General features: G+C 48.5%; 1 protein-coding gene across 2 annotated transcripts in view; it reads left to right on the plus strand.

Annotated features, from left to right (window-relative positions):
- LOC104636514 (alpha-2-macroglobulin-like protein 1) overlaps positions 1-13,587 on the plus strand; it is a 28,140-nt gene that overhangs the window by 11,200 nt on the left and 3,353 nt on the right. Inside the window, exons 12-32 of one of the 2 annotated variants that reach the window (XM_075761904.1) lie at positions 217-441; positions 576-639; positions 1,166-1,311; positions 1,465-1,614; positions 2,472-2,669; positions 3,363-3,450; positions 4,062-4,215; positions 6,055-6,283; positions 6,637-6,760; positions 6,925-7,046; positions 7,470-7,521; positions 7,908-7,991; positions 8,385-8,561; positions 8,888-8,969; positions 9,584-9,740; positions 10,533-10,607; positions 10,777-10,948; positions 11,388-11,602; positions 11,921-12,136; positions 12,574-12,689; positions 13,373-13,463. In XM_075761904.1, the coding sequence (XP_075618019.1) occupies positions 217-441; positions 576-639; positions 1,166-1,311; positions 1,465-1,614; positions 2,472-2,669; positions 3,363-3,450; positions 4,062-4,215; positions 6,055-6,283; positions 6,637-6,760; positions 6,925-7,046; positions 7,470-7,521; positions 7,908-7,991; positions 8,385-8,561; positions 8,888-8,969; positions 9,584-9,740; positions 10,533-10,607; positions 10,777-10,948; positions 11,388-11,602; positions 11,921-12,136; positions 12,574-12,689; positions 13,373-13,463 (2,937 nt within the window). Of the gene's footprint in view, positions 1-216; positions 442-575; positions 640-1,165; positions 1,312-1,464; positions 1,615-2,471; positions 2,670-3,362; positions 3,451-4,061; positions 4,216-6,054; positions 6,284-6,636; positions 6,761-6,924; positions 7,047-7,469; positions 7,522-7,907; positions 7,992-8,384; positions 8,562-8,887; positions 8,970-9,583; positions 9,741-10,532; positions 10,608-10,776; positions 10,949-11,387; positions 11,603-11,920; positions 12,137-12,573; positions 12,690-13,254; positions 13,464-13,587 lie in introns of both variants that reach the window. The other variant, XM_075761911.1, reaches the window with a different exon arrangement.

Raw genomic sequence — 13,587 nt, forward strand, 5'->3', positions numbered from 1 at the left:
GAAAGACGGAAAAGAACTGGGGAAGAAGCATCCCAGAGCGTGGTGGAGCAGGCAATGCCAAACGCCACAGAAAGGGTCTCACTGAGCTTGGCTTAGGTGGAAATAGACACCTCACCCTGGCAGAGTTCAGAGCCCACTGTCCAGTCAGTCTTGGTTTTGGTGTGGGGAGAGCTGTAAGAAACCTTCAGACATCAAGCCACCTTTTCTGTGCCACAGGCAAAGACCCAGCCGGAGGACTTAAGCGGTCGAAATCTGAGGGTGTCTTATGGCACTGCATCCCTCACACTGAGGGCCTTCTACTCTTCCAGCCGCAGCTCTGTGAGGATCCAGCCAGTGCAGGTGATGCTGCCCTGTGGGGACATGCAGCAGGTCACTGTGCACTATTGCATCCTAGCCACAGAGCTAGGGGACAGGGCTGCCAGAGCAGACTTCTACCACCTGGTGAGTGCAGGGCAGAACCAGCAATGAGGTCAGCTTTGTGATGGGTCTGTGTCAGCACAGGGCCCTTTGCTGGCCCAGAGACATGGAGCAGAGAGAGGCACTATCAACCCTTTGCTCTGTTCATTACTCTTTAGGTTTTGGCCAGAGGATCCCTTGTGCATCATGGCCAAACAACAGTACTTCTTGATACAATATTAGGTAAGAGCTTCTAAATACCAGGAACAGAATAAGGACCCAACAAGAAAGCCCTTCCAGCCTAAACGGGGAAGGAGAGAAAAGAGATCTGAGACCAACAGGAAACAACATAGCTAGCACAATAAATCAAGAGAAAATGGCAACTATGCTCTCTCTCTCCTGTCTTTTAATTTCCCTAGTTTTTTTCTGATCAAATGATGAAGTTGTCACAGTTTATCTGCCAAGCAGTAATTATCAGAGACCTCCAAGAAAACTCACGGGATCTTTTTTCTGGACTCAAGTGGAAAGTCATTTCTCTTCCAAGTGCACACTGTTGCCAAGATCCCTCATGATGTAAGGTCACTGCTATAAAATGGACTAACCTACATCCTGCTCTAGCTGTGGCCTCCCCAGAAGCAAGACAGAATAGTTTTTATCCAAATAACTGTACAGAAGTATTATAGAGGATGAGCATGTTGCTGCTGTAATCCTGGGAGACAGACTTCCTTGCCTCTTCCTATATTTTTTCTGTTTTTCCTTGTTCCTTCAGGTCAGTATAGTGGGGATTTCAATGTCACTCTGCCCATTGACCTCATTTCACCCATGGCTACCCTCTTTGTTTACACTGCCTTCCCTGAGGGACAAGTGGCAGCTGACACCTTCAGTCTGAAAGTCCCCAAGTGCCTCAGGAACCATGTAAGTATTGCGCAAAACATAAAGGGACAGGTAGGCTGGAGGGTAGCTCATTAACTACAAATTGGCAATAGATGTCCAGCAGAATCCAGTAGTCAGTCTCTCCTTTCTTTCCTCTGTCAATGTCTTCAGTCCCTCTTTCTTCTGCTGTTTCAGGTGAAGCTTGGCTTCTCAGACACAGTGGCTCTCCCAGGATCGTCCGTGCATCTCCATTTGCAGGCTGCACCAGGCTCCCTGTGTAGCATCCGTGCTGTAGACCAGAGCGTCCTTCTCCTGAGGCCAGAGGCTGAGCTATCCAGGGATAGTGTGAGTCACTTTAGTGCTGAGTCTTGCTAATATTGGAGATGCCTTTTGAGTATCTGGTGGCAGGCACTGCTTAATAAGGCACAATGGATATACCAACAGGTACTTGAATGGGGACAGGACATGGGAAGAAAATGAAGGCCAACATCAAACACCAGTCAAAACTTCCAGTTTCCACGGAGGGATCTAATAGAATAACCCACTGTTATCCCCAAGTACAGCCCAAAGTCACATCCTTGTTAAAGTTAGAGTGCTTTTCCACAGTGGCAATCATATGGCAAGAGAGTTCCATCTCCTGAACTAATTCATGACAGTACTCTGAAAAACAGAGTTACATTTTAAAAAAAAAAAAATGCCCACTGTGTGATAGGCTCCATGTCTCTGTTCCAGCTGACAAGAACCAGACAGTCCTTCCGTTCAGAGACTGGACTGTAAGTGGTGCCTTGGGAGTGGAAGGGCCCCATTTCTCCTCTAGACCTGGAATGCATTTGGACCCTTGAATTGCCTCTTGCCACTGTCTTGGTGGATCCAGGATGTGCCTTCAGTGAGACAAGAAGCTGTCTAATGACTCTTACAGGGAAGGAGTCCTCACTGTATGCATTGAGTTCACAGGTACAATCTATGAGCTAGAACTGGCCACAGTTATGCAGCTGTACACCAGAGGGGTTCACGTTCATCTCTGGTGCTGTGCATCTAAAACTTGTGGAGGCTCTCCCTGGAGCTCAAAAACCTTTGGGGCTGAGCTTTTGTGGAAGGCAGGATCCGAGCTCTGCTTCTGCGGTCACAGGAAATCTCTGGCTAGAAGTAAAAAATTCCTACTTCTCACACTGACCTGTACTGTTTTCATTCTCTGTCTATAGGTGCACAATATGTTCAGCTCTTCTCAGGAGCACCCCAGCACCCTCACAGACTCTTACAGTGACTACTGTACTATCCACAAGAGCCCAGGAATCATCGGTTCCCCTCAGACCACCCTTCCACCAGGAACAATGTCACCATTCATGTACAATAGATACGCTTATGCAGTGTCCCAACCAGATGTTTATGAACTTCTGAAGGTAAATCCAATTTCCAGAAAACCTGAAATGTCAGAGCTGAGCCCTTTTGTATCCCAGGTCAGCACTGGGTAGCTTCACAGAGTGTCTTTCCTGTAAACACTGGCAACTTCAGGTTCCGAATTTGCCAAGCTTCTGAACTAGAGATCTCTGACACTCCATGCTCCCAGCTTAATAAATTCCCATTGATCGGGCAGGTCCCTAGAACCCAGCTGCCCATTTATCCCAAGCTCAACACCCTCAGACTTTCCAGGGGTTGGAAGGAGAGCGTCAGCCTGAGTCAGATAAAATTGGAGGTTGGAAAAGCAAAGCACCTGAGAGAAAAGGGGGACTGGGGAAATGAGGGAAAAAATACTAGAAAGGAGTAGCAGGTGAAAGACGAGAACAAGTTTGTGTTAGGGTGGGGAGCAAACTGTGGTGCCAAAATAATGACTTTGGGTGTGGGCATGCACATCTGAGTGGTCACCTTTACAATTCTGACAGGAGAGAGCCTCCTTTGGCGTGAGGGGCGGGGACCAGGTTTTGGGAGCAGAGTGGTTCTGCATTCTCTCCCTATATAAATTCACATGTCAGGCTGAAGTGCAACAACACAGGGTGGCTGATATGCTGGAAGGCGGCGGGGGCAGAGAGAGACCCTCAGACACACCACTCCCTCCACTGAAATCTACCTTCTTTTCTTCCCCTTCTTTCCTCCAGAATTCAGGCCTGACATTTTTAACCAGCCTTAAAATTAAGTCTCCAATTGAGTGCCGCACGCAGACCACTTTATACTACGACTACATGTGTACATCTCGATTTATCCTGTTTCTTTGGAAATCATGGGTAACATACAGGCTGCACGAGGGCAGCTGAACATGCAGTATGCTGAGGAACTGGGGATGGCTTCCAAAGATGAGTGGAGGTTGCACAGGAGATGTGCACTGCAGGAAGAGGGGAAGGGTCCTGACGTGTGTGTGTGTCCAGTGCACTGGAGGGGCAGAGACATGTCTGCATAGGATGAACATGCCTGGAAGCTTCTGCTGGCAAACAGGAAGATAAGATGGTGAAGGGGGGAAATGAGGCAGCTGTCTCAGGAAAAAACATCTGTAAGACTAGGAAAGGTCTTGCTGGAAACCAGAGAATGAGCCAAGATTGGCACTGGGCAGCATCTAGGCCTTTCTGCAGGGGCTGAGAGGAAAAGTGTGAGCAGGTGGAGTTCCTCATGGCATCCACGTGGTCTCCTGGGTTGTCTCATGGAAGACAATACCTACTCCATGTAGGTTGAGGGCATCTTGCAGAGGACAAGGGGGATTGGAGTGGGAGTGGGAGGGATGGAGATCTGAACTTTTCCCAGCTGAACTCTATCCTGATTTCACAGTTACTCTGCCTTTGAATGAATGCTTGTATTCCCAATAGCTTATGGCGAGCTGGCAGACTTGGACAACTTGGACCCAGAAACAGATGCTGCTGTTGAACGTGCTGACTCAGAGCACGTTGAGCTGGGTAGCGAGGCAGGGCCAGTACGTACCTGGTTTCCAGAGACATTCATCTGGACTCTGGTTCCCATCAAGTGAGTAATTATGGGCTGTGGCATCACATGGATCCAGACCTCCTACCAGCCACAGCAGAGAGGGAATGGTCAGGAGCAGAGCCAGGGCATTATTGCCTTCTGTGTCCACAAAGAAAAGGGAGGTGTGAAGAAGTGGATAAGGCCAATGGAGGTTTGGTTCAGTTCCTGGCTCTGCCTGAGATTTTCCAAATGATCCTGGGGAACTTAAAATCACAGACTCCTATAGGGTCGAAGAGGTCTCCAAATCTCTGTAGCTCAAAATGCTGCACAAGGCAGGTCCAGTTAGATCAGGTTGTAGTCAAGTTCTCTGTATCTCCAAGGATGGAGATTCCACAAACTGGGCACCTGTTCCAGTGTTTGATCATCCTCATGTTATTTTTTTTTTCTTATCTCAAGTCAGAATTTCCCATGTTCTAACTTGTGTCCATTACTGTTCATCCTATCATTATATACCTCAGAAGAGACTGGTTCCATTGTCTCTACACCCTCCCAATACGTAGCTTTAGAAAGCTGAAAGATCTCTCCCTAGCCTTTCCCTCTTAAGCTTGAAAACCCTGGTTCTTTCAGCCATTCCTTGTACATGAAATGTCCCAGCCTTCTGACGATCTTGGTAGTCCTCCACTGAATACATGCAAGTATATCAGTATCTTTCTTATACTAGAAGGCAAAAATGGGATACAGTACTATAGATGTGGTCCCACAATGAAGGAATACAGCGGAAAAAGAACTTTCCTCAATCCAGTGGCTGCAGTCTTCTTAATACAGTCCAGAAGTAGATGGCCTTCATTGCTGTAAGGGCACATGACATGTCTCATGCTCAACTTGTTATCCACCAGGACCTCCACCTCTTTTTCTGCAAAGCTGCTTACTAGCCAGTCACTGCCTAGCCTGGACTGTCGCATGGTATAATTCCATCCGAGATACAAAATTTACCCATGTTCCAGCCCATTTTTCCAGCTTGTCAAAGTACATCTTAATAGCAACCTTTCCCTCCAGCATATCAGGAACCCCTCCCCAACAAGGTGTAGTCTAATACATAGCAAGATTAATCTGCTAATTGCTGAGGATGTCCTCTCTCCTACTATCCAGATCATTAATAAAGCCATTAAGCAGTATTGGCCCAAGTGTCAGTCCCTGAGGGATGCCATGGGTAAACAGCCATCAGATGAACTTTGTGTCACCAATAACCATCCTTCGTCCCCAGTGGTCCAGTCAATTTTCTGCTCACCTTATCATCGACTTGTCCAGTACACACTAATGTGGCTACAAGGATACTATGGGAGACTGTGACAAAGGCCTTGCCAAAGTCAAGTTATGCACTGTTCTTCCCTTATTCACACACCTCATCCTAATTCTCCCACGTGCCAATGTTGTCCATCTGTAAAACAGGATCTCTACCTCTCCATCTCATTTGGCTGGATTATGCCCATTTCAGGGCAGGGACCATCTTCCATTTTGTGCATGCAGATCTGTAAGTGACACTTATAATGATGTCTGCCAAGCTGTGGTTGCAAGTTTGGGTGGTAGTGTGGTGGAAGTGTCACACGGTAGTCTCTGGCACAGGCCAGGTATATAACATGGATCCCTGGGAACCCTGTGTGCCCACACAAAACAAGAATTTAAAGTACAACACTGTCAAGAAGTAAATTTTGGGTTGCATTTGCCTCTCAGTCCTTCCTTGCCCACCTATTTGCTAACCTTCCCATACGTCTATCCTACTTCCTAGGAATCCCCACACCTTCACACGCCCTTCCAGTTCATAGTCCTTCTGTATTCGTCTTCCCAAGAGAAATCCTTACAGGGATGGAGACAATCCCTTTCATTCTGTTTTGTCCTCAGTGATTCAGGGGCTGCTGAGCTAGCTGTCACAGTACCTGACAGTATCACAGACTGGAGAGCCATGACCTTCTGCACCTCAGAGAGCCATGGCTTGGGAATCTCAGATACCACCAGCCTACGGAGCTTCAAGCCCTTCTTCGTGGAACCTGTCTTGCCCTACTCTGTTTTCCGAGGAGAGTCATTTCCCCTGAAAGTCAAAGTCTTCAGCTACCTGAAGCAGTGCATGGTGGTGAGTGGCTCCCTCCAGGATGGTTTTTGGGCTGGCGGATGTGTGGTAACAGTACGTCACTGACAGAGACCCAGAGAAGGGGCTGCCTCCTCAGGCACTGGGCCAAAGAGACCAAGGAAGCTCTTCACAAAGTTCCATCCAGAGCCATTTCTGTTCAGCTTACCCCTCCCCATAAGCTCAACCCTACAGGACTGCAATGTCCGTGGGCTGTTGGTTTCCCACAGGTATTGCAACAGGGCCATCATCATACTCACCCTGGGCTTCTGAGCTTGACTGACATTTGGATTAAGGACTTGAAAAGAAAAACAAAGCAGCAGCTCTGTAACCCGAACTCCCTTTTGTTTCACCTCTAGCTCCAGCTTAGCCTAATGGACTCCAAGGATTTTGAATTTGTGCATGCAAATGTCAAGTTCACTATTTGTCTGTGTCCTGATTCAGCAAAAACATTTTTCTGGGACGTGAAGGCTACAAAATTAGGTAAGGGAACAAGGGAGGGGCAGGAATGGGAGGCACTGGCTTGAGGAAACGAGCTGGGCTGGAAGGGAGAGTGTGAGCAAAGCATGAGTGAGCAGCCTTAGGCTGAGCAAACTAAAACATACGCATGGCTGTGCCAACTGGCCTCTTGATTTTTTGTTCTTTAGGGAAGGTGAATTTCACTGTCACTGCTGAGGTGATGGAGCAGGCAGATGTTTGCACGGAGGGTACAGCTGTTGTGCCAGAGTCTGGAGGGAAGGACACAGTGGTTAAACACCTGCTGGTGAAGGTGAGACTATGCTTCAGGGTCCTGGCAAGGTCGGAACTGGGCCAGGCTTAAAACAGCTGAGTGGGAGGCTCTGGGAAGGGAGAGTTGGCCAGGCAGGTAGGTACGTGGCTTGGGTAGGCTGCTGAAGGAGTGATTCTAAGGGTAGGTTGGGTTGGTGCATGAGCAGAGCACCTCCACTTGATGGGACAGACACTTCAGAACTGCTTGCTAGCAAGGCAATGGGGGCAAAGACGATGTAGCAGCTTAGAAGCCTGCTTCCCAGTGAAACTCCACTGTCAGCATGTACATCCCTGCTGTCTGCATGAGGCCCTGTGCATGGCCCACGAGGATGGAAAAGGTGCTTGCAGGAAGGTGGGGTGCTGTGCAGCTGCTTTCTCATTTTACTGCTCTCCCTTCTGAGCTGACCAGCCTTTTCCCCACCAGGCAGAGGGACTGCTGGAGGAAAAGACCCACACCTCAGTCCTGTGCCCTAAAGGTAGGTGCAGGTACCCCAAAGACGGGGACTGTCTTACCACAGGAGCTGTACATGCACACAGAGCAAGGAGACCAAACAGAAGCAGTGTGGTGTGTGAACAAATCTAGGTCTTCCTGAAGGTGCATGGGGAGGGGAAAGTCAAGGATTTTGGAGCTTTTATGGAGAGGCAAAGCCATTCAGCTATATCCAGTACTACAAGCTCCTGGCAGCACCAAGTCACTGCCTAACCACATCACAGTCACTCATGAGTTATTCTCTCTTTTGAATGCTGATTTCAACAACTGATGAGGTGATCCCAGCCTTGTTTACACCATCTCCTGAGTATGCCTGTGGGTCTGCCATCTCCCTCCTGCCTGTTGTTGTTCTGATGCTTTTGCCATTTGCAGGAACTTCAGCTTCAGAGACAATCACATTCACTATGCCAGAGAACATGGTCCTTGGGTCGGAGAGAGCCCACATCTCTTTCTTAGGTGAGATTTAAGAGGGTCTTAGAAAGTAAGATTTTTCCCAGCAGGAGTCTTTTCTTCTGGTGCCACCATGTCTGCTTCAACAAACAGAGTAACAAGAGGGAATGTGTACAGTGAGGTGTGATACTGGGCCGTTATGTCTTCCAGAGAAGCATCCCATCTCTCCGATACAAGTGACGCTGGGTCAGATGGATATATAATTTCACCAGCCAAGGGAAAGATAGACAAGCACAAAAGCACTGTTCCTACAGGGCTCTATAAACATTAAAGTCACCCCAGTGCGAGCAGAATTGAACTGAGACCAGTCTTAGCAGGTTATCTGGGAATCAGTGAGACCAGATATTTTTTACATGCAAGAATAAGTAAAGCTCCCAAAGCTGTCGTTCTGTCCGACAGGTGACATTTTGGGGACAGCACTGGACAACATAGATGAGCTCCTCCAGATGTCCAGTGGCTGTGGTGAGCAGAACATGGTTCATTTTGCCCCCAATGTCTTTATCACACGATACCTTGAAGAAACAGGACAACTGACTCCAGAAATCAAAAAGAAGGCAGTTAGCTATCTGGAAAGTGGTAAGTGGATTTCTGCTCATGTTGAGTTATTAAGCTGGTGATGTCCACTACAGTAGATTGTGCAGTAGGGATCTCAGCAGAGGTTTGGTGCTGAACAGGATTTGTGCGGCATCACTTGCCTGACACCATGGGAATTACAGCACCGTAAATCAGGCTGCTGTATCTTAGCTGAACAAGGGGTGCACGGCACCCCTCTGAAAGCCCTTTGCTGAATTCCTCAGAGACAATGCTCTCTATAATGATCAGCAGGATTGGCGGGGCAGGTCTTCACCTTGAGAACACAACAGACACAGAGCATCTTCACTATCCCCAGCCTCTTCCTGCAGGATATCAGCGGCAACTCCTGTACAAGCACACAGATGGCTCATACAGTGCCTTTGGGGAAGGAAGTGAGCCAGGGAACACGTGGTAAGCAGAGATAACCAGACACCATTGAGGAACAACAGCTTGACATGGTCAGGCTCAAGCTGGCTTGGATTTTGGTCTGGGGAAACAGGGAGACTGGAGGTATGGAGTTTTGAACAGAAACTGCTCCTGAGCCTTTTTGGAAGAGAACTGTGCCAATGAACTGACTTGAATTACACTTGTTTGATTGTTTGTGCTTGGGCACCCGAACTGAGAATGATTCTGAGAGCTTGGCTAAAAAGACACCCTCTTTCCAGGTTTTACAGAGTGCTTTGTGCCCAAACAGTATTGGGAAAGGGGCTGAACGAGCTCACTAAACATCAGTCCTCTTGGCCTTAAATCACACAAGTGCACCCCGTTGGAACTGGCAGAGCTCTGGGGGAGGCACTGAACTGTTGGTGAATTTTTTCTCTCTTCCTGCAAATGGATCTGAGCTCAAGCTTCAAGAGCACCTAATTCATGTGTTGCTTCCAATTCTCCATCTGCACAGAGGCTCTGGCCTGCTGGTATTTCTCCAGGGCTGAGATAGTGGAAAACACAGAGACTCCTGTCTCCTGCTGGAGATGGGCATCAGTGACTGGTTCAATTCAATTTTATTCTCTCTTCTTTGGCTCTAGGCTTACTGCTCTTGTCCTCAAGACCTTCAGCCAAGCCCGGGACTTCATCCACATAGATGAGCAGAATATAAAGGATGCTGCCAGTGCCCTGATTAAAAGTCAGTCTCCATCTGGCTGCTTCAAGAGTGAGGGGAAGCTCTTCAACAATGGTCTGATGGTATGACATGTCCTGGCTGTTCATTAAGTACCTCAGAGCTCCTTCACTTTCTGATCCAATTTGGGTGCCAAGAACAAACAAACCCTACTGCAGGAGGGAGGCTCTGATGTGCCCATGGTCACCCTTGGGTGACACTCAGGGTTGTGCTTAGTCATGGTGGCACTTTTTCAAGTTATGAATGATGGAGGTTTGCATGGAAACTGAACCAGTGCCCTGCCCTAGCCCCACCTCAACAGCTACCATATGCCTCAAAAAAACCAAACCAAACCAAAACAAGAAAAAAGTTTTCAAGCTCTGTATTATTCCCTTGGTAAACTGGTTTAGCTTCCTTTCCTGTTATTGAGCTGCCATTTCTTCCTTCAGTCTTAGTTCCCCCCTGTACAGAGGGAGTCAGAAATTGAGTGGATGGAGATTGATGGCAGCCACTCATGTGAGATTCACCTTACCAGGGATGTGCCCTGTATACTCAGAAACACAGCACTTACGCATGCACAGACACACACAGAGTACCACCAAAGTGGAGCTAGCAGCAGTTCGGTGGACAAGACCTCAGATAATTAATCCTCTAAGTGAAAAGAATGGTACCTTTCACTTCCCCTTGCAAAAGATACCTTTTCTTTTGCTCCTCCATACTCTTGCCACTGTCCTGGCCCTCAAGTGAGGTGCTGCCTTGCAGCGGGGTTGTGGGAACATCACTTTCCTCTGGCACTGAAATCTGCTACTGAAAATCTTTTGCAATCTTTTTCCCTTCTCATGGCAGCACTCCTCTTCTCTGTTTTGTGATGGCTGCAGGGTGCAGTGGAGGAAGGACTGGGGCTGAGCTCTGCAATCATCACAGCTCTCATACACTCAGGGATGCCACGCTCTGTGAGTATCGGCAGCAGGGACGTTAACCATGGGGTGCACACAGGGGTACGTTACCAGTTTTCTCCCCATGTGTCCCGTCCCTGTTTCCACCCTGGTCTGCACACATCGAGGCTGCATTCCCTTCCCATACACCCTGCCAGCAAACGGTGTGCTTTCGATTGTATCCTAGGATCCAGTTGTGTGGAAAGCTCTGAAATGTATAAAGGACCTGGTCAATGCTGATACTGGCAGTTCCAACCTCTACAGCCTGGCACTAGCTGCAAATGCCTTTGCAGTAGCAGGTGATAAGGCCCTCAAGCAGAAAATACTCAAAAGATTGGATAAGGCCGCCATAATATCAGGTACTAAAGACTGTGGGGCAGGAGAGAGGGCCATTGGCAGAAATGTGTGGAGATCCCAGGGCTGAACAACCAAAGAAATGGTGGGCAGGAGTGGGGGGCACTAGCAGAGCTCTGTGGGGAGCCCAAGGCTTGGACAGCCTCTGTTTGCCAAGCTGTCACAGGCTATAGGCATACTGTGAGACAGACTTAGTCTCATAGTCCTGGTCTCCCAGTCATCCAAACTAGGGGACCTTCATGGATGTTGTTGAGCTCCTTCCCAGCCCACAAACCTAGGTTTTTACTGGGAAAAGCAGGGGGGGGTCGGTAAATAGGGAGATATGCACCCATATCTTGTCCCAATGTACAGGTTCACTAGGTACCTAGGCACAGGGGCTGAGTAGGATTCCAAGGTCATTAGATACAGCTATGCACTCCATAAGCATTCCCACTCCCCCTCTAGATGACCAAATATTCTGGAGTCAACAGTCCAAACAGGAAGAAGACTCCCTATATTGGTATCGGGCTCCATCTGTTGATGTGGAATTGACATCTAGTATCCTCATGGCTCATCTTTCAAAGTCAAGTTTGTCTTCAGATGAAATCAGAAAGGCATCCCAGATTGTGTCGTGGCTCACCAAGCAGCAAAACCCTTATGGAGGCTTTGCTTCAAGCCAGGTAATCCCCTTGAGCCATCATTAGCAGAGAACCTGCCATCAGTTATGGTTTGTGCAATGGGTTCTAGCACAGCCCATAGTGAAAACAAAACAAAACAAAACAAAGCAAAACAAAAGAGATGTATGGATTTACAGCTCCTGTAAGTTGGGAAAACACAAATATTCGTATTACTCTGAGCTAATCCCATCCTAAAAGTCCAAGGAGAAAGCTCAACCCCTATTGTGCTGTGGCTGCAGTTTGAGGGAGGGAAAGGCTAAGGACTGTGCATGCACAGGAAGCAAGGACACTATTTTGCCCAACGTGTGTCTCTTTCCTCAGGACACGGTGGTTGCTCTGGAAGCCCTAGCCTTGTATGCAGCCAAGACCTTTAGCAAGGATGGCCCTGATCTTGAGGCTTCTCTCTCCTCTGAGGGTTTCAACCAAAACATCCGAGTAGACAACACCAATCGCCTCCTGCTGCAGACAGTGGAGATACCAGCCATTCCCCAGGATTATACTGTGCGTGTGCAGGGCCATGGGTGCCTCTTCCTGCAGGTAAGCCCAGCCAGGCAGAAAAGGTCTGTCTGGGGAAAAGCCTTGAAAGCCAGAGGACCTCTCACCTTGCTACTTAGCCAACACTGAAAACAGACTACAGCAGTGATTTGCAAGATCAGGGCTTTAAGGCTGGTAGGAGTAGCTGGGATCCAACAGGAAGGGAATATCAATTTCCCAAATGACATCTGGATCACCTCCATCCAGTCAGAGCTGCACCTCTTCCTCAAGAAGTTCAGTGAACACCACCAGGAGCAGTGCACTAGCAGAACCTCCACTTCCACAACATGGTTTTCTCTTACACCAGTGCAGGGCAGCAAACAGCAGCCAAAAGCTAGACAAGGATACTCTCCAGAAAAAAAAAGAAAACAACAACAACAACAACAACAACAAAACCCCCCTGTTATTTTCTACCAGCTAGCTTCCTTCTGTCCTCGCAGGCCATTCTGCGGTACCACATCCCTCCACAGAGGAGCGACGTCACCTTTGCCGTATCCGTGCAGACAGAGTGCACCGCACCCAATGCCACGCAGTTCCCTGTCACCGTTCATGCTCGGTAGGAGACGCTCAGTTGCCCCTTGCCTCCCCTGTGCCGAGAGGCTTCTTGCACCACACCAGTCTCTTGATGGCCAGGATTCTCCTTCACTCATGAGGTCTAAGTGCTAAGATGTCCCCATTCATTTAACTATGCTCTCTTCAGCTGGGTGAAAGGTACAAGGCTCCAGAGGGATAGCACAGGCTATAGTCCTATCTTGTTATCATGCCAGTGACCACAAATTCTCTCAAGGTCTGTGGTCTCAAGGTCACCCCCTTGTAGGATTAGGACTCAAAACACTAGTGATGTGAAGGTCCTGTGGGACTGACTGCTGACACTTATACCTAAGTCTTCCTTCTTCTGCTCCTGGTTGACTGTCACACCACTCTCCTCTGCTGTACCCCTGCCTGACTTGGGACAGAAATGCCAAGAGAGCAGGCGGAGACTGTGATACTCCCTGCCATGCCTAGAGAAGATAACTCCAGAAGCCTTCCAAGGAATTTATTCTCCTTGGCTCAACACAATTAAAAGAGAGATCAGGGGAAGCACAAAGATTTATTACAGTACAGAACAGGTATGCTTACAGGAGAAACACTGGAAGGAAAGGCAGATTCCTCCACCTGAGTACCAAAGCTGGGCTGGAGTATCTGGAGATCATGGCTCAGAAAGTAACATTAGTGCTGTCCCCTGGGTTCCTGCTGCAGCTACACAGGGAACCGTGTGTCCACCAACATGGTCCTGATCCAAGTGGAGCTGCTGTCTGGATACAGCCCTGCGGCAGATTCACTGGAAGAGGTGAGACTGCGAGTTTGTGTCCAGCTGGGGTGGGAACAGTGATGGATGTCCGCCATGTATGCAGATGTATGCAGAACTGTGATCACTCCTGTGGGCAGAGAAACGCGGTTCTTTTCTTCCGAAG

Source organism: Balearica regulorum, chromosome 1, assembly GCF_011004875.1.
Source record: "Balearica regulorum gibbericeps isolate bBalReg1 chromosome 1, bBalReg1.pri, whole genome shotgun sequence".
NCBI classification, from domain to species: domain Eukaryota; kingdom Metazoa; phylum Chordata; class Aves; order Gruiformes; family Gruidae; genus Balearica; species Balearica regulorum.